Here is a 25,336-nt window from a genome sequence, read left to right on the forward strand (position 1 = left end):
CTTTTTAGAAGTAATTAATATTTCATTTTGTAAATATGCCACAGTCGTATTTATCAGTTAAGCTACTGAAGGACAACTTGGTTCCTCCTAAGTTTTGGCAGCTGTTTTAAAAAGTGTTCAGGTTTTTACATGGACATAAACTTTCTGGTCATTTGGAAAAAGATCGAGGGAGTGCAACTGCTGCATCACATATAAGAGTATGTATAGTTTTGTAAGAAACTGCTCATATTAGGTGAGTCTTGACCGTGGTAGAGGAGGACATGTTAACATACTGAGGAATCAGTCCAATGAAGGAGGTAGAACTTGAGGCTCTAGAAAGAATGATGTAACCATGAGAGCTGTGAAAAGATACAATTTAGGCACATTGAAACATTAGGCGTGTTGAGCTTCCAGAAATGTACAAAGCAGGCAGCCCTGGGCTGCAAGCAGCTCAGAGCTCCAAAGGAGAGGCTTGCTTGGGGAGGGCAGGGGGAAAGACTTTTACATGGTGAATGTAGAAGAAAAAGAAAATGCTTGATCGGGTAAAGTGGAGCAATGGCCTCATTTGGATCATTACAGTGGCAAGCCTCTAGTTAGATGTTAGTTGGTGGTTTCTGATGGGTTAAGCTTTTAAGTTTCCTTTTACTGTTTTCACTGAGTCAAGTTTTGGTTTGTTTAAGGAGGAACTGAGCACACTGGAGCCACCTCAGCCTCATGGCCACGTTTATCTGATTATTTTTAACAGAGAAGATTCTTTTAAAAATATCTGTTGCCCAGCCTGGAGTGCAGTGTTGTGATCGCTGCTCACTGCAGCCTCAACCTTCCAGGCTCAGGTGATCCTGCCACCCGAGTGCTCCCCACCCTGAGTAGCTGGGACTACAGGCATGTGCCACCATAGCACCATGCTCAGCTAAATAGTTGTTTGTATTTATTTTAGAGATGGGGTTTCCCTAAGTTGCGTAGGCTTATTTCAAAGGCATGGGCTCCAATAATCTGCCTGCATTGGCATCCCCAAGTGCCGGAATTACAGGCCATCTAAATCTTGTATCTCAGATTTGCCTTGTGACAAAAGGAGGGGTATTTTTTCTGACATGATGAGACAGAGAAAGATGAGGTGGGTGCGTTCTGTGCGTATTATTTCTTAGGTGACTGGAAGATGATTGGCTCTTGCCTGACAGGATATATTTTCTCCTTGAATGATTTGGCAAGATATCAGAGGAGAGAAGTTGAGTGAAAGTTAGAAGAACATAGAAAAAATTGGTTGTACATGTTGGGTTTCCGACGAAATTATGTCATTGGAGACATAAAACTTTTATTGATTTCTGGAAATATTTAGGGCCAGTTTGTTGTGTAAGTAATTTGAATTCATGATGATACCTCTGACCACTTTTTAATATTTTCCTGGTTCAGCTGAGTCGTGTCACTGAGCCAACAGAAAGTGGGGCTCATCCAGGGATGAGATTTTGCTGGAGGAAGGACGAGCAGTAAGTCAGGGAGCTTAGGTAATGATGAGAAAGTGACAGTCTAAAATTGTTTGGGTAGAAGGAGACAGATTGGATTTTTGTGTTTGGTATTTGGGGAAAGAGGGGTGTGGGTGTGTATGTGAGATGTGTTGTTCATTCTCCTGAGAGAGAAAATGAGGGAATTAATGGCTGTAGTTCTGGACAAGGTGGAAAACTCTTCAAGTGCAAGTATTGGGGCAAGTGCTCTGACAGACTGGGGTGGTGCAGTCAGTCCCTTCACCCGGAAATCAGTCGAGTGTTAGCAGTCCAGACTCAAACCTTGTAAAACACAAGTGAAGAAAAGGAAATCCCTCACAGCAACTGGCGCCATAATCAAGACAGAATGTTTTCAGAAGAAATGGAGTTTCCTGCTTTCAGCCCCAGGTGGTAGCTATTGTCTGCCCTGATGATATGTGATCCTGATGTCTTAAAATGGGATCACTCTTCTCCAGTAGAATTAAGTCTATTCATCTTTATTGAGTTAGGACTGTGGTACCCAACTTGATGGCTCTTGATTTTGTATGAAAAAGTCACGGTTAGTGCTTTGTTAGTAAAAGGAAGAAAATCTGAAAGTCCCTGCCATGGAAGGAAGAAACAGAGCGGGGAAAAGGGAGTGGATAAGTTTCAGCATTTCAGAGCTTGGAGGGACAAGTTAGATTTCTGTTTCATGGAGAAGGAGGTGGAGGCAGATTGGGTCCCTAAGGCGTCATTCAAAACACACAGCCATAATGCTTCAGTGAGAGTAGAGCTTGGGTGCCAGGGATTGCTGTGGTCAAGTTGCAGACAAAAACTACCACTCATTGGAAGACAGGAGAGGAGCATCTCATTACAAACACAATCAACAATTCACGTGTATCTACATTCAATGAGCAAATACAAGTTGTCCAACTTGGTTGCTAATGGGACCCACCCTACTGACTGAGGCTTCATACAGAACTCATAGGGTAAGATGACTTCCACTAACAAACCACTGTGTGCTTTTCTTAGGACTAAAAAGCTCGGGAATCTGGTGATGAATGAAAACCTCAGTCCCACTGGCACTATATGAGGAGCCAGGAGAGCAGCAGCATCCTGAGCCACAGGGTGGGGCAGCCCAGGCACGGGCATTCCGAGCTGTTGGGGAGGGTAGGCAGTTAGGGTGGGGCATGCGGGGGAGGGTAGGCAGTTAGGGTGGGGCATTGTGAGTTCCGTGCCTGGGTTCCGACCTGGGCCAGTGGGCTTCAGTCTGTAGGTAACTGCAGAAGGAGGAGGAGCTCCTCTGTCTTTACTCTCTTCAGGCAGTGGTTGCGGTCTCTCAGCGCTCGTTGGGTTCACAACCTATCAGATAAGCCGGCTGGTCTTCACCTTCCTAGACAGGTCAACTCAGAGGAGGTGGCAGGGGCAGGCCTTGGCCCGAGTCCCAGCTGGGGCCAGGCTGTGGGGTGGGCAGGCGAGCAGCGGGCGATACCATCTCTGCAAGTGCGGCATAGCCTCAGCCTAGGGCAGCGGGAGTGTGTGGCCACCACTGTGAGCAGAAGCACACTGTGAGTAGAGGCGCTCATGGGGAACACACTGAGCTGTTGTGTGCGCCCCAAGGTGGACCAGCACCGGGGGCCAGTTTCTCGCCGTAAGTCTAAGATCTGTAGGGCAGCAGCTGGGGACAGGATGGCAGGAGCACCAGTGAGTCCCATTGTAGCCCCTGCTGAAGTGACTTTTGAAGCTGGCAAGGACCGGGAGATGCCTGAAGGTAAGGAGGGGACCTGTGCCCTTGGCACAACTCTGGCTGCTGCTGTCCCCAGGGTCCCCTGGGAGGCATCCCCACTTAAAGCTCCTTTCTGCTTGTAGCCAGCTTTCCCAGGGCTGGCCAGGAGCAAAGGCTGGCTCTGCCTTGCATTCCCATTCCCACCGCTTAGTCTTTCTCCACAGAGTCCACTCAGTTTCTTTTCTCCTCCCCTCCCAAATGCCCAGTTCTTCCTCCCTCATCTCATTCTCCCAGGCTGGCATGGGAGCATTTATTCATGGCTCTTCTTGTCTGTAGCTCTATTTATTATCCTGTGGCTCTTTGATAAGTCTTCTTTGAAATATTCTGTCCCTTTTCTCAATAAAAACTCAAACATCCCAACTTTCCAGTACCCATCTTGTTCTTTCTTTGTACCTATCCAGATGGTACCTAAGTGGAGGATCCAGATAAGTGCCTATTTTTTTCCCTGTATTAAGGTAGCTAAATCTCAGGACAATTCGTATTCAGATATTTGGGGATTTCTTAAAATCAGAATGGAGGTTGCCATGCGAGAGACTATACGGTATTCTTAATGGGCTGCTGTAAGTCACCTTGATAGAAGCTGCTTAGTTTCTTCTAACCATAATTTTATCACAGAAGAAAAGAAAATGGAAGGTACTTAAAGTAATTATGAAAGGTATGAAATGTCACAGCCAGGGCTGCAGAAAAATGGCTGTGTGTGTGTGTGTGGGGGGGGGTTCCCCAAAGCAGTTTACCCATGAGGCTCTGATTACTTTCAGATTCTTACTGTGACACAAAATGTGTCTCCAGGTTTATTCTGGTGACTTAACAGACTTTATTTTCCTCCTTATTCTAAAACAGAGGTGGGGATGGTTTGTGGTCCAAACTTTCAAAAGACATGAAATGTCAATGTAGGCTTTTAATGTGTAAGATAAAGATTGAGGGTTAAAATGCCAGACCTTGCCCGTGTAAGAGTGTTTATTGCCATGGCTTTCTCTTTTTCCTTCCCCCTCCTGATAATAGCATCTTGTTCAAAGATAAGAAAGTTGAAGTTTTTCAGTCTCTACACTGCTGGGAGAGGCAGGGACCTGGGAGGGGGTCAAAAAGAGAAAACAACCAGTTGGCTTGCCTGTCAAATTTTGCAAAGATAGGAATCTAAGTAAAAATAATTCTGGGTGGGCCGGGCGCGGTGGCTCAAGCCTGTAATCCCAGCACTTTGGGAGGCCGAGGCGGGTGGATCACGAGGTCAAGAGATCGAGACCATCCTGGTCGACATGGTGAAACCCCGTCTCTACTAATACAAAAAATTAGCTGGGCACGGTGGCGCGTGCCTGTAATCCCAGCTACTCAGGAGGCTGAGGCAGGAGAATTGCCTGAACCCAGGAGGCGGAGGTTGCGGTGAGCCGAGATTGCGCCATTGCACTCCAGCCTGGGTATCAAGAGCGAAACTCCGTCTCAAAAAAAAATAATAATAATAATAATAATAATTCTGGGTGACAATATGGTTCTTGAGTAAAAATTAGAATTTGTAAAATAGGAAACATTGTATCACAAAGATATTAAATCCAGTTGGCTCATGGGTGTCATTTAAATGCCAGAGATTTCATTACTGTAGAGAAAATGTCTTATAGCTTTTCTATTGAAACTTTGGGCTCTCAATTTTTTAAGAGGTAGGATAACTAAGACTCATGATGAAAGCGACTTTGTAACTTGGAAGTACTATACTCACCTTTCAAGATATTTAAGGATTTCCTTTAGCATAAACAAATACATTATGTGAATGAATTTATTATACCTTTATGCACAAAGCACGTAAGTACTTGTGTAAACTTATACTCTGGTTGATAGATGGGTAGTGTTGGATGAGAGCCCAAAAACAAGGCTCTTTATTGTTATTCATTAGGATTATGACACAGTTTATGTATGTCTCATTTGGCCCTTTCCAATACAAAGAAGGCCTGTGTATGTTTTCCGTATGTATTGCTAATGAAGAAATGAAGATATAGAGCTCTCACATGACTATGGAAGACAGCTACTCAACAGAACTAAGGTTCTGTGTCTTCAGAATGACATGGAAGTGACATACGTGTTGAATTGACTTTTTAAAAATTTTTAAAACTTCAGAACGTGTGTCTTTTATTTTGCCTATAAAATAGACCTGTCTTTTAAAACATACTGCCATCTTGATGTATTTTATGCAGAGTTGATTTTACACAACTCAAAGGGAACAGTTGCCTCTTCATTTTTTTGTTGTTGTTGTTGCTGTTAAATAAAGGAGGGTCTCACTGTGTTACTCATGCTGGCCTCAAATTCCTGACCTGGATTCAAGGGATTTTCTTCTCTCAGCCTTCTGAGTAGCTGGGACGACAGGCATGTGCCATCTTGTCTGGCTCCATCTTATGTCTGTACATTCATTTCAATGGATAAGAATAAAGGTAGAGGTAGTTAAATGGCCTAAATACAGCAGTCGAAGAAACGAGTTGATAAACTGTTATAAGTGATCACATCTTTTTTCTTTTCTCCCTCTATAGGTAGGGCTTTGGAGTCCACCCCTTCTAACCATCCAGAAGCAAGGAAATCTCGAAGACATGGTGAGGCAACGTTGTTTTTTCTGCCAAGAAAGAGTGAAAACTCTTGTTTGATCAGATGTGTTATAGAAAGTATTTAGAAAAACTCATATTGGTTGAAATTTTTCATATTCAGTTGTTATTTTAACATGTGGTATACTTTCCTTTAGTTGTTACTATGTTAGTGAAAACATGTCAACTTTTTGTTTAAACATTTTACCATCTTTTTCTCAACACAATTTGTCATGTGATGGAGGAGTCTTAGATTTCTCTTGATGTATAATTCTTTGTCCCTTTTCCCATGCTCCAAAGAGTACATTTTAAAGGTGAATGATAGAACTTAGGCTTCAGCTTGGTTTTCATTTAAATAAATAACAGAACATAGTTGTTCATTGTCAGGGATTGAATCTGTGATTTTGGCCTCCTCTGACACAGTCCTCTGACCACATGTGTTTATCAAATCCATGTTTATGTTTTCGAAACTTTTAAGTTATTAACCTTTTCATTTGATGTGATGTAAATTGAAACACATTCTACTCCTGCTTGTTTTCCTTAATGTTATGTGAAATCCCGGCTTGTTTGCTAAGAAGCCACACACAGCCAGGTTTTCCAGTTGATTTAAGCAGCAGGAATACAAGTGAGGATCTGTAATCATATGTGAATGTTATTTACCGTAATGCAGCACAGTCAGATATGGCAGTTTGTAACTTTTGTTTTTGTAATTTGAGTAGACTTCACCTGTCTTGAGTTGGTTGTTTCTGGCTAGAATTTGTGTTCATTTTTGCATTACTATAAAGATTTACCTAAGGCTGAGTAATTTATAAGAAAAAGAGGTTTAATTGGCTCATAGATGTTCAGGTTGTACAAGCATGGCTTCAGCATTTGCTTCTGGTGAGGGCCTCCGCAAGCTCACAATCATGATGGAGGGCAAAGGGGAAGCAGGTGCTTCCACACTGCGAGAGGGTGGGGCGGGGGTAGGGGGAAGGTGCCACGCTCTTTGAAACTACCAGGATGAGAATTTGCTTCTTACTCTGGGGATGGCACCAAGCCATTCCTAAGGAATCCACCGTCATTACCCAAACACCTCTCACTAGGCCCTATCTCCAAGATGAAGGGTCACATTTTAACATGAGATTTGGAGGGGGAAACATCTCCAAACCAAATAAGAATTGTATTTCCCAGTTCCATTCAGAGCCATGGGCTTCTCACACCTAGAAAGCATGGAAGCAGAAAAAAGAACAGCTATTCCACGTTAGTAGATGACCAGTAAGTGTGGTTGGACGTGCTTAGAGGGAGTCTGGTGCATCTAGAGATAGGTGCCTGGCCAGGAAGTAGGTCTTAGAGCTGTCAGCTCTTAGATTCTGGTAATTAAGCTATGTGTAAATGCAAAATGGGAGAATACTAATGGATCATGGCTCATATATGCAACAGGTAAACTTTTTTATTAGCTAAATTTTTCATCTGGCCTAATTTTTTGCCCTTTTCTTTTGTACATGAGTATTGTTTCATTCATATGTAACAAAAACAAAAAGTAAACTAGGTCAAAAAGTAAATCGAAGTTTTTAGGTTTTACTTTATGAGATGTATCATGCCAGATAGTTTAAATTATAAGTTGTTGAAAATCATTTTTTGAAATGGAATTTTATCTCATTTTATATGGGAGTAGTCAGTAAGATGTTAACAGCTACTTTTACTTTATATTATTTGTGTGAGAAGTGACCAGTTTGTTTTTTCGTTCTTAGCGCACAAAAAAAGACGAAACAGCTATGCAAACCATGTAAGTACACACGAATAAAGGTGAGAGATTGACAGTTTGATGTAAAAGTATCTCTGGATTCGTTTAAATTAGAATTGGGTTTATATTCCTTTATTTATTATTAATTGGGTTTAATTCCTTTAAATTTAAAGGAATCTCTTGATTTGTATCCAATTTATCCAGAAAAGTCTTGAGCTTAGTGTGCCCACCTTTTAAGGATTTCTGACATTTAAGTTAAATTTCAGTAGTCTTGTTGTGCTATCAAGATCTGCTTTAAATATTTAATCTTATCTTTCATGAAATAACAAAAATAGAAGAGCTAAGTTAATTGTCAGTATGCTCTATTGACCCTCTGTCACAGCAGGCGAAAGCGTATCTTCCTTGCTAGCCATGACCTTATTTTTCTCCCTCTGTTTCTTTCCGTTGTAGCACACTTTTTAATTCAATCCGTAACATTGACACGATGATGTCTGTCCAAATAGCCTTCACTGCTAAATCATATGGTGTTTTCACTGTGTCTCTGCATTGCATGTTCCTTCGTTTGTTCTCTGAAACAGTTTTGAAATTTGAGCACTTCTGCACTTCTTCTGGATCATCTCTTTTTTCCTAGCCTATGCTGGTTTATCCAGCAGTAAGTAGCCTCAGGGTGGTCTGTCACTTTGTTAAATAATTTTAATCATTATGATTAAATTATCTTTTACATATAATTGACATTTCACATCCATTATTTTTTAGCATGAAGCTAATTTTCTGACTCTATTCATTGGCCTGTTTTCTACCAGCTGTTTTCTCGCCCAAGTGCTGTAGCATTTGTCACATGCCTTTCAAATATATTTCCCATCTGCTAAAACATATCTGTTCCTCTTTTTTTTTTTGGTAGGGGGTGGGCAACTGTCTTTGGCCTTTTGTCATTCTAGTTCAATCTAGAGCGGCTTTCCCTAGATAGGCTCGATGTCTGCTTTTCTGTGCTATCTCTTTAAAGTCTTTTTGATCTCACATAACTGCCGGCTTGTGTGGGATCACCTGAGTCCTAGATTCTGTGTTTTCTTCTGTCCTGTTATCCTTTCTAGTTGTACTTGAGCACGTTTTCCCGGACAGAGATGTTCAGAGATCTGGCCAGTCTTAAAATCCTTCCTTCTTGATACAGAGTCAACTTCTAGGTTGAATCTAAATTTTAGGCTTCTGAAAATATCCTGCAATTGTGCTCTCATCACAGTGTTGTTCTTGAATCTGTTGCCGTCACGCGATACATTGTTTCTAACTGCGTTTTATGTATCTGTTGAAGCTGTTTAGGAGCTTTCCTGTCTCTGAGATTCCAGAATTTCATAATAACATCTTGGTGGGGAATCTTTTCATTTTATTGAGGCTGCTAAGTCTGCAGACTGCCTCTTTCGGAGAATGTTTCTTTTTTCTCTGTTACTTTGTTTCGGGCAGTCTTGTTACTCAGACACTAGACTGCTTAGAGGAGTATGTCTGCATTGGTTTTAAATATTTCCCCTTCTGTTTTTTTCAGTTTGTCTTTTTATTCTACTTCTGGGATATTCTGTCAGTTTATCCTCTACTATGTCTATTGAATTTTTATAGTTTTTAGGGTGTTTTAAGATTTTTTTAAAGTTTTGCTCCTGATTTTGACTGGTCCCGTGAAATTTTTGTTGTTGTTGTTATTTCAGTCTCTCTTGTTGGAGGCTTTTCTCCAATGTGTGGTGGTCCCTGGCTTACTTGATTTGAAAGCATGACTTGTGTTAACTGATGGCACCAGTGTGAGGTTTTGGAAGCCAAACTAGCTTTTCATTTGGGGGACCTCAGTGTATTATCTGGGGATCTTTTTATTCGAGACAGTTCAGTTTCTTGAGAAGGATCTCCCAAGTTCCTGCCTGGGAAGTAAAAGCGTGGCTACTTGCTTTCCAAAAGCAGAGTTAGGGAAGAAAGTTGGAGTTCCATTTTTGGTGTACCGTTTTGTTTATATCTCAGGTTTAGGCCATGGTAGCCGTGAGGCAGAAATTCTCAGGTTTGGTGTATTGAGGGAACACACATCTAAGTTTCTTATCAGATGGGAGAACAGGTGGACTTGGGGCTCTAATCACAGATTTTCAACTGACCTTGATGGCTTTTGCCCTCCTTTTTATATTTCACCCTACTTTTCAAAGTGCTGTTTGCCTTGAAATTCACAGCCTGCCTTTAGCTCTGCAAGACAAACTGCTCACTTCTGTTCCAGTCACTTTGTTTTTCTGTTTTTCTTTATTCTTATTTTTTTAAGACCTATATTTCAGTGTAAATCAAAGTTTAATTTCAATATCATTAATGATATTTACCAAGACAATTCTTGAGTGATGTATCTATAATAAGCATATTACAGTTTTCTTCTAAAGCCTTGTTTAATATTTTCATTCAAACTTTATACACTGTCATATGATCCCATTACTTGACAACATAGATGGAGCTGTTTTCATGAATGCTCACTGTGTTAGAAATATTTCAGTTAATTAAGATTTGTTTATTTTTAGCCTGGTCAGCATAGCAAGAGCTCATCTCCTCAAAAAGGTGAACTAAGAAATTAGCCAGGCATGGTGGCTTATGCCTTTAGTTTTACCTACTGAGGTGGCTGAGGCAAAGGATTGCTTGAGCTCAGGAGTTTGAGGCTGCAGTTAGCTATCATTGCACCACTGCCCTCCAGCCTGGGCAACAAAGTGAGACCCTATCTCAGAAAAAGGAAAAGAGTTACTAATTGTTTAAAAACATACCTGAAATTTGTTCTGCCAAAAAGCAGAACATAAAGATCATAAAATTTCACACTCTGATTTATGCTGACTGAAGTTAGATGATTTGTTTCTTTTTGTGATTACCTTAAATAATACCTATAAACAGTAAACTGTTAGTAGTGTTTTTGGTGTAATTAAATGTAGTAAGACTGAATGAATTTGTCAAACACTTGTCGAAGTTTTTGATTGATTCAAAATTCTGTGCTCAGCAGCTAGAGATAGGAAGAGTAAGAGCCTTCCCTTACTCTTATGGAGTGGCATTCTTTCTCGTGAGGGGAATGCTCTGCAAGTATTTCCTTGCTCGGGTGATGGGTACACCAAAATCTCACAGATCATCACTGAAGAACTTGCTTTTGTAACCAAATGCCACCTGTTCCCTCTAAAACGTATGCAAATAAAAAAAATTTTAGTATCTTGTAATCAGTGGTGAATTTGACTAATCAGTGTGCAAAGAAACCGTTTTTGGTGTGGCTGCTGTCAAAGAGATCGATCCAAGAGGGTAGATGGAGTCAAGTTTGCTGAAACCAGGAAAGAGAAAGGCAGTAGGCAGAGAGCAGGGGTATAGCAGGAAAATGCCTAGGTGCAGGTCACGTGATTTATAGAATGAAATTAATCAAGTTTTGAAATGAATGGTAAGTTTTCTGGGAGTCTCATTTGAGTCATGTGATGGCGGTCTCATTTAAACATGAAGGAAAAGTTAAATTTTTAAGCTGTCATCTGTTTTCAGGGTGTGAGAGAATATTTAAGTGATACTTTTTTTATCCTCCACATAAGAAAACAGGACTAGAGGAACCTATGGCTTCCTCACTTGGTAGCCCAGCTGCCCTGGCACACAGAGCCTCTGAATCTGAAACACCTATTTTGTCAGAATTATCACCTGAAATAATACATTTAGGACTAGTAACTCAGTAAATGCATTAGTTTTATATTCATTGCAATGGAAATGCTCCTGTACCAGTATTATTTAATACGTTACATTTTATTGTAGTAAGTAAATAGTAGAAATTCTCAGCTGCTTTATGTCACTGTTGAAAAAAACAGTGAAATCTTACTCATAAAATCCTTGTTAGGTTTGGTGACAGGTACCATATTAAGAGGAGCATTTTATAATCCATATCTCAAACATCATCTCTGGAAGTTAACAGCCTCCAACGGGTTTTCTGTAGAGTGCATTGCACACGATACCACACTCAGGCAGTTCATGGAGTGTAAGGAATATCTTAGTGCTTTGTCATTTGACATTTTAACTGAGAAAAAAATACACTTTGATAAGTTTACCATATCCTTCCCTTCCTCTTCAGGTATCTACTGGGCCTTTACCGCAATTATATAGTTCATGCTCCACCATATTCATTGATGACAGCACAGCCAGCTGCCCTAATCTTACACTGACACTAAACGCGTGAGTACAACTGTACTGCCAAGGGACAGACTCCTTTGTTCTAAAATTATTTCAGCCATTTGGTTGTCCTCTTCAATCACTTTCAAGAAATTGGAGTCAACTATATATTGATATCCAGATTCTAAATATTAAATACCAATTTCTCTTTTAATCTTAGACATCGTGGTGGAAGGAAAAATCAGTTAGCAAGTAAGAAATTTCAGAAAAAGTGTAGCTATTTATTTGATGCCTTTATTAAACCTTAAGGCAACGTTGAGTGCAGTGAGAAGGATAGGTTCCCTTTATTGAATTTGTGTGTGTGTGTGAAGAATTAGTTTGTTTAATAAGTTGCAGGCCTAAATCAGCATGTACTACTTTGGACATTAGTCTTGGAGGAAGGAATAGCTTTTTCTCTTCTGGCACCACAGTGTATCTGCATTTGAATTTCTCCCATTGTGCATGAGCACCTCATGGGCCACAAAGATGCACTTTGAGAGCACCCTGAGATGAAGTTTATTTTAAAAGGAACAGCCACCAACACCAACACCACAGGGGCTGTCCGGTGTACATTATGATCATCTCCTTGGGTCATGAGTGTTGATTTTTAGAACAGAGTTTGGAAAGTGCTAATTTAGAATATTAATGTCTTTATTTTTAATTTTACTTTTAATTCTAGAAACATAACTACTTAGCTTATAAACAATTTTGTTTAGAATGCACTAGCCTTTTTAGCTAATTTGATTGTCAGTAACTTTGACTTTAATTAAAAATTGCAAGTTTACACTTGTAATAATGCCACTTTCCTCTCTCCCTTATAACAATAGTTGAGATGAAATTGTGTTTCAGCAAAAACTGGACTCAAACTCTGTCTCAGGTTCTGAGCTTTGGGACCTATTGAGTAATCACTAAATAAATGTCTGTAGTCAGGCAAGTCTAGTCAGTCTTTTTATTTATTATTTATTTTTGAGACGGAGTTTTGCTCTTGTTGCCTAGGGTGGAGTGCAATGGCGCTACCTCAGCTCACTGCAATCTCCCATGTTCAAGCGTTTCTCCTGCCTCAGCCTCCTGAGTAGCTGAGATTACAGGCATGCACCACCATGCCTGGCCGATTTTGTATTATTATTATTATTTTTTTAGTAGAGACAGAGTTTCTCCATGTTGGTCAGGCTCGTCTCGAACTCCCGACCTCAGGTGATCCACCCACCTCGGCCTTCCAAAGTGCTGGGATCACCACATCACGAGTCCCTGGTTTCTTTTGAATTCAAAAGATTTTGATGTGTTAGCATACCATTCAAAAGTAGCTTTTAAGGTTAATCTTGCTCAAAGAAATTTCATGCTTTTTTCCTCATTATTCTAATTTTTAGAAGTCTACTTTCAAAAGTAAAGTAAGTTTTAACTTGCCATCAGCAAGTTAAAATTTTTTTTTAAGAATATTTGCTATTGGTGAAATATAGGTTTATTGAGCAACTTAATAGGGCAGATTGGCTTCAAGAAAAGATTTTGGAAAATATCATGAGTTAGTAGTGCACTGTTATCAATGGGATAGATGGAACTCACTGGGATCACTTTTGCAAAGTTTTTCTTCAAAATGCGTGTCTGCAAACACATGCATCTTCCCATCTCCACTTTCCCTCTATCTCTAGGCACTGAGAAGCCTTTTAGGAAAATAGGATCTATGTGAGGCATCTTCATGTAAAGAAAAAAGTATGCCATAAGATTCTGATTTTCACCCCAACTCAATCATTCCAAATGTTCCTGCGCATTGAAATCACCTGGGAAACTTTTAACAACAACCCACGATGTCCAAAGTTATATCCAATGCTAATTAAATCAAAACATCTCATGTTTAAAATGAGGCAATTATTGAAGCTTCTCAGGTGATTTTAATGTGCAGCAAAATTTGAGAGCCACTGCCTAATTTGAGTTTTAAATTGCACGGGATGAAAGGTTTTGTGGGTAGAAGAGCATATAAGGGAAATATGTTATTATTTATATATTATAATAATCAATAGAAACACGTCTTCTGACAGCATATTGCTTTGCATTTTGGTTCTCACGTTTTTGCTGAAAGCCAAGAAATGAAAACAAGAAAGTGCCCTTATGGTACTGTTCTGAACCAGAGGATTTTAATTTCAGGGCCACTAGGAGAGTTTCCTCTGCACCCTTTTAAAAATATGTCTTCAGGCCTAACCAGTGATAACATCTATTTTGATGAATGTTTTTCCTTCCACAGTGTGGCCTTGCAGATATATTATCATATCAAGCTAAGGTGAGCTTTTTAAAAACCTGTCTTGTTATTCTAGCTAATTACTTTGCAAGCTGTCAAGCTCAGTGTTAGGTCACAGGTCTAGACATCATAAGCTGTATTGTGCCGACTAAAATATCGAGGCAAATTATGTGTGTTTTCTTTGGACCTTAAGACTCTCTTAAATCTTAAATGACTGGGAATCTCAAAGAGTATGTGTTTATATTGATTATATTGATAGTTACTGTTGTAGAAGTATAAAATTGAGATTTTTTTTCCAAATCTATTTTTAGCTGAGATTTCACAGCCTTACCACTGTTGATATTATGAGCTAAATAATGCTTTGTCCTGTGCTTTGCAGAAAGCTTAGCAGCATTGATGGCCTGTACCAACTAGATGTCAGTAGTAACCCATGACCCAAGTTTTGCCAACAGAAAGTATTCTTTGAGAACAATATTGTTAACATAAATTTTTTAATGAAAAAATAACTTTTTTCTCATGTATCAGGAAACTGGAAATTTAAAAAAAAGAAAAAATAACTCTTTTCAGCGGAGAGTTGAGTAAAAAGTGTGTCAGGTATTTCTATTGTTGAAAATCTCTAATGTGGAGCTTAGTAGAACAAAGCTGGGTTTTCTAGCTCTTTCTTTGCCATTTGCTTTAAAGAATTTACTTTAAGATGGCTAGGCATGGTGGCACATGCCTGTAATCCCAGCACTTTTGGAGGCCGAGGCAGGCGGATCAGTTGAGGACAGGAGGTTGAGACCAGCTTGATCACCATGAGAAAACACGTCTCTACTAAAAATACAAAAACACAGGTGGGCGTGGTGGTGCATTCCTATAGTCCCAGCTGCTACGGAGGCTGAGGCAAGAGAATCGCTTGAACCCAGGAGGCAGAGGTTGCAGTGAGCAGAGAGATCGTGCCATTGCACACCAGCCTGGGTGACAGAGTGAGACTCTGTCTCAACTTAAAATAAATAAATAAATAACGAGGCAATAACATGACCTAACATGCAAATGTGTAGTTGGTAAAAGGTGTATTTTTAAAGCTCTGAGACAGTTGTGGGTATTCATTAATGCTAAGTCAAAACTCCACAAGTGCTACTTTCTTCAATTAGTTACAGTGGCATTTTACGTATTACTAAATGTATTCCATCAGTACTCACTCCTCTTTCTTGCATGGTAAATTGTTCTTTTCACCCATACTTGCATTTATAATCTTAGGCATTAGTTATTTGGAATATGTTGGTTTATGTTTTATTTTGTCAAAAATTACTTTTAGTTTAACCACCAATCTTATTTTAAAATATCTTTAAATACTGAAAAGCTGTCAAGCTATAGTAGAAAGAACGAGTTTTTCAGAGTCCTCGGGAAAGCTTAAATTTTATCATTGGGAACAAATACTTATTTTCCTTGAAGTGACAACCTCATGTCATTTATTTTTGAGAATGATAGTTGCCCTTTTTTTTTTTTAGACCAAGTCTCACTCTGTCACTTGGCTGCAGTGCACTGGCATGATCTCAGCTCAGGCAGTCCTCTCACCTCAGGCTCCTGTGTAGCTGGAACCACAGCCATGTGGCACCACGCCTGGCTAATTTTTGTGTATTTTTGGTAGAGACAGAGTTTTGCCATGTTGCCCAGGCTGGTCTTGAACTCCTGAAGGAGCTCAAGGGATCTGCCTGCCTGAGCCTCCCAAAGTGCTGTGATTTTACAGGCGTGAGCTGCTGCACTGACCCAGTTGTACTTTTAAATAAAAATGATGTCCTGTGAAAAAAGTGATTGTTCAGCTCACAATTAAATCATGAATTCTTTTTTTTTTTTTTTTAAACACAATGGTACCACAGTCGGCAGAAGCACTTCTTGTTAACTTTCCACTGATTCAGAATTTTAAAGCTACATGTCAAGATTTAGTAACACCATTTTTTACTGCTTCATCAAAGACATTCTTAAGTACTTCAGCCTATCTTTTTAAATTGTAATGGACAATAAAGCATAGAATGTAATTGGTACCACTGCCTTGATTTAGGCTGAGAAACCAGCAGTTTTACCCACTTTTGCTTCTATACAGTCATGGCAAGTGTCTATGAAAAAGCAGGCAGTGTCTTTGTATTACTTTCATAATTAAAAAAATGTTATTATCAGCTTTCTCAGATTGAATTAGTATGATTATCAGAACAGTGTTGGGTGGGCACGGTGGGTCAGGCCTGTAATCCTTAGGAGGTCAGGCAGGCGGATCACCTGAGGTCAGGAGTTCAAGACCAGCCTGGTTAACATGGTGAAAGCCCATTTCTACTAAAAATACAGAAACTAGCTGGGCATGGTGGTGGGTGCCTGTAATCCCAGCTACTTGGGAGGCTGAGGCAGGAGAATCTCTTGAACCTGGGAGGTGGATGTTTCAGTGAGCCAAGATTGCACCATTGCACTCCCGCCTGGGCAACAAGAGTGAAACCCTGTCTCAAAAAAAAAATAAAAACAAGGAAAGGAAAGAAAAAAGAAAGGAAAACAAAGAAGGGAAGGGAGGGGAAGGAAGGGGAAGGGAAAGGGAAAGGGAGGTGACCTCTTAGGCCTTCTGGAAAAGGGTCTTGGGGATCCCCAGAGGTCCACAGAGCACATTTGGAGAACCACTGGTTTATTACACAGCACAATGCATTAGTTTTATGAAGTTTAAAGTTTGTCAAAGACTGACCTCTTTTAAAATAAGGCAGGTGAGTTTTTAATTCAAATAACAGAAAATAAATACATCACGAGACTATGCTACAGAGAACTAGAGAGAAAGAGAGTTAGAAAATCTGAATCACTTTTTGATTTATTAAAGTTCTAAAGACTTTATTGCCCACCACCACTGCTTCGTAAAATGTTCTTGTGTTTCAGTGTGTGGTTAGAAGAGTGAAAATATGTTTGGTTTGTTGTCATTGCCTGTTAAGGGTCAATACTTACAGGCAGTTCTGACTGGTTATCATAGAAAAGAATTCATAGCACGGGACATGTTGTGCCGAGGAAGAAGTCAGGAAACCCTCTGCAGGTCAGGATCCAGGTGAAGAATTTGTAAAAACTGTTTGCTTTGCTGAAATAAGCCCCAGAGCACATAGGAGGCATTATTTCACTAAACAGTTTACTAAGATATTGAACAGTTTTTGAAGTAATGCACATTCTTATTTTATAGAGATGCTGATAGAACTATGGGCATCTTTGATGAACGGTTACACCCATTTACAGTAAGTGGCACTTTTACTGAAGTTGTATTTGCATCATAGACTGGCATTTGTTTCATGCTGAACTCGAAGTCATCTTTCTTTAAATCCTCTTCCCCATTTTGTATTGCATTTAGTCATCTTAAGTGCTGTAAAAAGAATATGCTGGAATAAGAACTGATCTGTAGCTCTCTTCAGTAAATGAGCTGGTATGAGTAAATATAATATCCAAATAATAGAAAATGTATCTTTTAAAAAGGCAATTAAAGGACAATTACATATACTCATATTGCAATAAGCAATATGTAAGTACTTTTCACACAGAAGCTATGAAGCTAGTTAAAAATAATTTCAGTTTAAATCAACTTACATGGTGTAAAAATTTTAAAATGTGCTTCCTCAGGTACATCGTAGCCACATGTGGCTAGTAATTATTGTATTTAACAGCGTAGGCTTAGAGCCTCATGGTTACAGGAAACTGTGTTTTCTCAGTTTATTGCTGAGAAGAATGACATATGGTCAGTAAGACATTAAAGCCTAAAAGTAACTTACATTTGGATGGAATCATGTGGGGGAAAGAGTAAAAAAGAACCATAATTTTCTGAGGCTAAGCTCATATTATCTTTTGGTGAATGCTGATGAGTATTAAATCATTATGGTATTTTAAGATTCCACTGTTCATATTGTAAAATCTAAAAGACATCTCACTAATCAAAATTACTGTGATAAGATGGGCACAAATGGGAACACTGCTGTTTTAAGAGCACTTTAGGTTTTTTCTTCACTGGATACTTATGTTGCATTTTTTCTTCTTTCAGCAAGAACAGCTTCCGGAGGTCTACTTTCAGTATAATCCTGGACGCAAGTTGATTTTCACATTTCTTCGTTCTCTATTTAAAGTCAACAGGCTAACAGCTGACTTGGCAATCAGAAGTTTGGTGAGCTATTTTCGGTTTATAAAGCATCTTTAGAAATTGGTCTTGTAGAGCAGACTGGCCAACATGGTTAAACCCTGTCTCTACTAAAAATACAAAAATTAGCCAGGCTTGCTGACATGCCCCTGTAGTCCCAGGTACTCAGGAGGCTGAGGCAGGAGAATTGCTTCAACTCAGGAGGCAGAGTTTGCCTTGACCAGAGATCAAGCCACTGTATTCCAGCCTGGGTGACAGAGAGAGACTCCATCTCCAAAAAAAAAAAAGAAAGGAAACAAACTAAATTGATCTTGTAAACAGGGTGGCATGGTCCTGTTTTTAAATAAAGGTAGGTTTCTGAAATTATCTCAGAACTTTAAGAAAAACGTATGAAAGCAAATATACTATTGGAGTTGAGTCGTCATCATGGCTTAAAATGTTGCCATTGCTTTTCTCATCACAGAACAATTGCTATGAAAGGCAGCAGGAAGGATTTCTGATTTCTCCTCCCACACTTGAGTGCACACATGCACACAGTACGCACACATCCAAGGCATGTGGAGGGCTTAGAATGGGGAGTAGTAGCAAAACCGTCTGGTTGATGGGCAGGAATAGATGCCTACATCTAAGCTGAGTCCCACGCTGTATCCCCAGGCAATTCTGATGCATGTCGTGATTGAGAGCTGCTGCCTTCAATTCATTGTTCCTTGGATGTGCCTAATCTACCCCTGCTGGGCAGAGTAGGTAGCAGAAATATTTGATGTATGATCGTGATATGGTCCCTTGCTTGGCCTGGTCAAGCAAAGCCTTTGTAGAACATAAGAATAAAAGGCACTTACTTTATGGTCAAAACCAGAAGTATTCTGGTTTTTCACAAGAGTTCTTATCACGACACTTCAACCCAGCTAAGTCACAGGCCGGTCCTCTGTTTTGCAGGTGTACATCGAAAGACTTGTAAATGATGCTGATATCAACATTTGTCCAACCAACTGGAAGAGGATAGTCTTCGGAGCCACTCTTCTTGCCATCAGGGTTGGGCACGACGTGGCTGTGTGCCATGAGCACTACTGCAGGCTCTTTGAGAACATGACAGTTGAAGATATGTGAGTTTGTATGGTTTTGGTGAACTTTCTAACCATTTTTGAGTACTTTATTTGCTCCCATAAACTTAAGCACTTTAAGAAGTATTTTTAAAGGTTACATTGTGCAGATAATAAGAACGGACATGAATGACATGAATGCCACATACTCTTTTCTCCCCAGCTTTAGAACAACCATTCATATTTTTCACTGTTCATTGGTAGGTCTTGGTAAATTGCCGTTGTAAATAATCTCATAAATGGAAAAGTATTTTTCTGGTGAATGTTTTTGGCAAATATCTTAGCAGTGTGCTGCCAGAACATAATAGTACAGTAGATATCCTTACGGCTTTTTACAAGCTGTCTGCAAGTTCCAGTCTCTTTGTAAGGAGCACATGTCTGGCCTTTGAAATAATTGTTTGGCCATTGACAGGTCTGGGGCCTGTGGACTGGGGAAAATGTATAGCTTCACCCCGAGTCATACATTGTGTACTTGCTTTTGCTGGTGTTCTCCCTGCTTTTATCTGAAGATCTGTTTTCTGGAAACCTTGAGATACAGAATAGCCACAGATCCCTGTGCCCCTGTCCCGTCCCTCTTCAGAGTGTTGCATCATTGGGCTGATGAGTTAGAAGTTCCAGTGCTCCCCTCAGGCAGTCTGAGAAACGTTGCTGGAGCATCACCCGATGCTCGCCACATTCAGGAGGTTCCTGGGGTACTCATGCAACCACAGCAGCACTTGGGAGGGCTCTCAGTCTCACTCCAGGCCCATGACAAGTACTTTCATGAAATGAGTTTAGTTTAGCCAAGATGTCTCGCTCTGATCTTTCTTCCATTCGAAATGTAAAGAGTATTTCTGTCCCATAATAGCGACAGGTAATAAATGGCATCCATCATTTCTGTCATCTGATCACTATTGTGGTGCCTTGGGAGTGAGCATGGAGTCTGAGTTGTGCAATGGAACCCTCAGGAATGAGCCCCAAGTTCAGCTGTAGGAGTGCAGAGGAGGCTGTCACCTCTCTCCTCATCCCAAACTTGTGCTAGATGCAGAATGGACCGCAAGCAGCTGTGCCCTGTTTGGACATGTGCATGGGAATCCACTTGCATAGGCTGTATTTGTTTCCAAACAGAATTTGGAGCGATTGTAGTAGCTCAGTGTGATATTTTTAAATAGAGAAAAATTTTACTAACTGACAACAGCAACAACAACACAAAACTGCCTATTAAATTCATATAGTAATCTTTTTTAAAGAGTATCTACAAAACTGTAACCAAAATGTTTTCTTGCAAAAGCAGCAGAAGTAAGTACAAAGACCCTTTCCAATGAAGAATCACTGAGAAACAAAATAGAAGTAGTATAACATTTACTTATGTTCATTTTTGAAGACTATACAAGAATCATTTTGCATCAGGCTTTCCAATTTACAAACATTGATAGGATTTCCCTCTAGGGGAAGTTTTCACATAAACGTTGAAGAAGTTCTTAAAACTGAAAACTTCTCTGTATTTGGTATTCGACTAGGGTTCCAGTCCTATATGCTTTCTTATATTTATAAGGTGTATCTGCAGTGCGTGTTATCATGAGTCTTGGGCAAATATCACGTAAATGAAGGCATTTCTACGTGCTATACATTCATAGGTTTTATTTCAGAAATGAGTTCTTATCTTCATGTGGAACTGTAACAGCTGAAGACCTTACCACATGTTTGTATTTATAAGGGTTTTACTCCATTGAGTCCTTTCATGTTTTCAAAGAAATGAAAAAACTGAAGGCTATGTTTCTTAAGATTACGTTGTTTTTCTCCATGTTACATTTGAATATGTCTTTGAAAGCACGTGGGAAAGTCTAGTTTATTAACATGTTTTTTACATTCAAGTTTCTTTTCCAGTATAAGTTATTTCTAAGTTTTCAAGGAATGCTGGGAAAGTTGCACCCTTTCTTGTATTTCTTTGATCAATAGGGTTCTGTCCAGTGTCAGTTCTTTGATGCATTCTAATAAACTAGAGCATGGGATGGCTTTACCACAGTTCTTACGTGAGAATAATGTTTTTGAAGATGGCCCAGTGAACTGACATTGTCTCGTGTTGGTTTTGTTGTTTCTCCTTCCCCAGGAATGAGTTGGAAAGGCACTTCGTGGAGCTAATTGATCGTAATATCAGCGTTCCTGGCAGCATTCATGTCGGATGCTACTTCGATCTTCGTGCCTTGGCACACAAGCGTGGCCTGCGTTTGCCAGTTTACCTTCTTGAGAGAGAAAGAGCATGGAAGCTGGGGGTAAGGCTACGAAGTTACTAAGTGGGTTTTCAGTCAAACACCAATGCCAGCATCTGTGACCAGGTCATCTTAAGTAGTGATTAGAAAAACGGAAAGCTTCAAAAATAACTAACATACTGAAGAGCTTATTAACCTTAAAAGTTTGGAACCCTTTTTAAAATTGTACCTCTTTTCTATTTGACATTCTTAGGCTTTTTCAAGGCTAGAACAAGACAAAGTCTTCTATACTGCTAAGAAAATTAGGTCTTTCAGTGCTGATGACTTAATTGGTCTTCAGCGCGCTAAGGCCATCCTCTGCTGAATGAAGAAATGAGGGGTAGTGTAACATCTGAACCCCTCATCAAAAAAGGCAGGAACATATCACCTCTCCTGCCAAAGAACTGGAAAACTTAATATTTTCCAAAGAAGAAACACCTCAATTCAAGTGAACTCAAGGACAACTAAGATTCTACTTCCTAGTAAAGAATGGGACCTTGTCAGGGCAACAACACACTCTTACACTCTTCGGTCCCTTTTAATGTCAACCGTGTTTTAGAAACCACTCCAAAGTGAAGGCTCCTTCTGCCCCCAAAAGAAAAGAAAAAGCAATGGGCCTTCATGTCGGTACCAGCTGTATGTACAGTATGTACATTTTGGGGCTTTGTATCTACAGAATAGATAGAATGTAGATGAGAGATTTAGTGACGATATGAGTTTGGTCAGGTGCATTTGTCACCGAGCCAAATGAGGCTCATCCTAAGTCAGTAGTTGAAATGCAGGCGTTCGGTAGTCTTTATGATGTTCGTATGTGTGTAGTACCTGTCCCATGCAGTGGAGGCACTGTCCTGTTAAATCCAGAACTTCCATATCTGAGCCAGTGCTATTTTATTTGTAGACAATTAACTTGAACCTTTACATTATTACCGGTAGGTGATTATAAATCTGCTTTACCCTTTATCTAAAAAGCTAAATCTTTGTGGCCTTAAGATTTTCTTTCTCTAACCCCAGTTTCCATTTCTTGGAGACACACTGCTGGCAGCCAAATTAAATGCCTATATTGAGGGGAAAGACAGAAACAATTCCGACCATCTGGTTTTTTTCAGTATTGGAAAGGGAGAAAAACTCCCCAAAGACAATGAAAATTTATTCCCTAGCAAGATTGTGCGAGGCCCTGCAAAGTAAAATGCCCTGAGGCACACCTGGGGGCACAGCGCAGCGTCTCTCAAGAAGGTGGTTATCGAGTACTTCGGTGAGCAGAATAGGGGTGAGAGGATCCCCACAATAGGATGTCCTGACTTACACTGGAGTCAGGCGTGTTATTCCAGCCAGGAGTGTCACTCTTGGCTGTGTCACCTTGAAAAGATTTATTTTCTTATTTCAACTTGCATTTTTATTAAGTATACAATGAATTTTATTGATAAAGCTTGGAAGATGGGAAAATATTATCAAAAAAACATAAATTGGGAGGCCGAGGTGGGTGGATCACGAGGTCAAGAGATCGAAACCATCCTGGTCAACATGGTGAAACCCCGTCTCTACTAAAAATATAAAAATTAGCTGGGCACGGTGGCGCCTGCCTGTAATCCCAGCTAATCAGGAGGCGGAGGCTGAGGCAGGAGAATTGCCTGAACCCAGGAGGCGGAGGTTGCGGTGAGCCGAGATCGCGCCATTGCACTCCAGCCTGGGTAACGAGAGCGAAACTCCTTCTCAAAAAAAAAAAAAAAGAAAGAAAGAAAGAAAGAAAGAAAAAGTGAATTGGTCTTTCTTTTTTTTTTGAGACGGAGTTTCTCTCTCATTACCGAGGCTGGAGTGCAATGGCGCGATCTCCGCTCACCGCGACCTCCGCCTCCTGGGTTCAGGCAGTTCTCCTGCCTCAGCCTCCTCAGTAGCTGGGATTACAGGCACGTGCCACCGTGCCCAGCTAATTTTTTGTATTTTTAGTAGAGACGGGGTTTCACCATGTTGACCAGGATGGTCTCCACAGGAGATCGAGATCATCTTGGCTAATAATAGAGTGAAACCCCACCTCTACTAAATATACCAAAAAAAAAAAAAAAAAAATCTTAGTTTTATTTGTTCTTCTCCTAAAAATGTGTAATAAGTACCTGAGGTCGATATTTTTTGTGGATGATTTCAAGCAGAATCTCAGGGCTTAGTTTCAGGAATATTACTGGGTGAGATTTTTCTTTGTAGCTACAGAGAAATAAATTCATTTCCACAAGAAATTGTGGCAGACAAATTAGTGATTTATGAAAAGAAAATTAGTTCCTCTTTTCCGTATGGTGGAGTATTTGTGATAGTGGAAAAATCTATTTTGTATCCTGCTATCTGCATGTCTTAATGTTAAATTCTATGAGATAAAGCTCAACATTCCTGGAAGTGTTAATAATATGATTCCTTAATAAATTATTTGTCATTATGGAAATAATAGCTAAATGACCTGTTTATTGTCTGATGGATATTTTGGCTTCTCTGGAAGTATAAAATTTAAGTACCTTACATTTTCCTTTACTCCTGTAAACGTAAGCAGTGAGTTTGATCAAATTTGCTGGAACTCCACCACAGCAGCCCCGAGCTCGGCCGTCCACCGCCTGCTAGCGGCCTGGCCCCAGATATGTCCGACAAGGACAAGTGTTCGGCCATCTTCCGCTCGGACAGCCTGGGGACCCAAGGCCGGCTGAGCCGCACGCTGCCGGCCAGCGCGGAGGAGCGCGATCGGTTGCTGCGCCGCATGGAGAGCATGCGCGAGGAGAAGCGCGTGTACAGCCGCTTCGAGGTCTTCTGCAAGAAAGAGGAGGCCAGCAGCTCCGGGGCTGGGGAGGGCCCGGTGGAGGAGGGCACCGGGGACAGCAAGGTGGGCAAGTTTGTGCCCAAGATTCTGGGCACGTTCAAAGGCAAGAAATGAGTCTCCTGGCCCAGCAGCCCGGGCCAGGGTGACCGAATTGCTGCCACGGCCACCCGGGGCCCCCACGGAGCAAGGAGAGCACTCCTCCTGTGCTTGAGCGGTGCTGCCAGGCCACGGCTGCTTGGGGCGTGGCTGAGTGTGCCCCAGCTCGGCTCCTATTGGGGCTCACCCGGCAGCCGCCATCTGTGCCCCTGGCCTCCCCAGTACTGGGGCTCCAGCCCCTCGCCACCAGTGCCTTTCTTCCCTCAGCCCCTTCTCTGCTCAGCGTCTTCATCTCTGCACCGTCAGCCTTGCATGGCGGAGCGTCTGGCTCCACCATCTCTGTGCTTCAGTACCCCACGCCATTTTTTTTTTTTGAAACCCAAACTGGAGTGCAGTGGCGCCATCTTGGCTCACTGCAACTTCTGCCTCCCAGGTTCAAGTGACTCGCGTGCCTCAGCTTCCCAAGTAGTTGGGATTACAGGTGCCTGCTACCATGCCCTGCTAATTTTTCTATTTTTAGTAGAGACAGGGTTTCACCATGTTTGCCAGGCTGGTCTCCAACTCCTGACCTCAAGTGATCCGCCCGCCTCAGCCTCCCAACATGGGGGGATTACAGGTGTGAGCCTCCGTGCCCCGCTGAGTCCCCTGTCCTCTTTCAAGGGCCCCACCTCTGTGCCTCAACTCCCCATTCTCTGGGGCCCCTTTCCTCCTCAGGGCCTCCTGCTCTCAGGGCTCCCCTCCGTCCGTCCCTCCCTCCCTCCCTCCCTCTCTCTCAGGGTCTCCTCCATCCTCAGGGCTGCATTTCCTGTCCTACCTGGATTCTCCCGCTCACTGCCTCCCAGCATCTTTCTCAGAGGTCTGTGCTCTTGCTGTGGGAAAGACTGGGCTGGCTGCAGGCAGTTTGCAAGGGAGGGGTGGAGCCGGACGGGAAGGATGCCCCTTGGAGTGGCGAGGAAGCTGGACACGGCAGACCGCTGGAAAGGGGCACAGGGAAGCCCCAGGGGCTGCCTTGGCAGGTCTGCCGTCTCCTCCAGCAAGGCTCTGGCCAGCACCGGGTGAGAGTGGGGAGGGGGCACTGGGCTTTGCGGCGCAATAAAACAGTCCGGATGG

At 41.2% G+C, this 25,336-nt stretch overlaps 2 protein-coding genes across 5 annotated transcripts in view; both read left to right on the forward strand.

Annotated features, from left to right (window-relative positions):
• Positions 1 to 25,336, forward strand: part of LOC135270206 (cyclin-Y-like protein 2) — a 281,562-nt gene that overhangs the window by 159,043 nt on the left and 97,183 nt on the right. Inside the window, exons 6-14 of one of the 4 annotated variants that reach the window (XM_064365556.1) lie at positions 5,733 to 5,792; positions 7,511 to 7,545; positions 11,585 to 11,685; positions 13,898 to 13,933; positions 17,070 to 17,121; positions 17,916 to 18,035; positions 18,945 to 19,111; positions 21,198 to 21,360; positions 21,551 to 22,799. The exons of the other annotated variants lie outside the window; for them this stretch is intronic. Coding sequence (XP_064221626.1) covers positions 5,733 to 5,792; positions 7,511 to 7,545; positions 11,585 to 11,685; positions 13,898 to 13,933; positions 17,070 to 17,121; positions 17,916 to 18,035; positions 18,945 to 19,111; positions 21,198 to 21,360; positions 21,551 to 21,661 — 845 coding nt within the window. The 3' untranslated portion in view covers positions 21,662 to 22,799. Of the gene's footprint in view, positions 1 to 5,732; positions 5,793 to 7,510; positions 7,546 to 11,584; positions 11,686 to 13,897; positions 13,934 to 17,069; positions 17,122 to 17,915; positions 18,036 to 18,944; positions 19,112 to 21,197; positions 21,361 to 21,550; positions 22,800 to 25,336 lie in introns of those variants that run through there. 4 annotated transcript variants of the gene reach the window in all.
• LOC135270077 (protein FAM83H-like) lies at positions 23,879 to 24,244 on the forward strand (the record flags this gene model as incomplete). The annotated part of the gene is made up of 1 exon (XM_064364829.1): positions 23,879 to 24,244. A coding segment is annotated over one exon (366 nt), but the record flags the coding sequence as incomplete, so codon positions are not given.

This window comes from Aotus nancymaae, unplaced genomic scaffold (genome assembly GCF_030222135.1).
Source record: "Aotus nancymaae isolate 86718 unplaced genomic scaffold, 86718_ANA_hifiasm-v0.15.2.pri h1tg000006l, whole genome shotgun sequence".
Lineage (NCBI taxonomy): Eukaryota > Metazoa > Chordata > Mammalia > Primates > Aotidae > Aotus > Aotus nancymaae.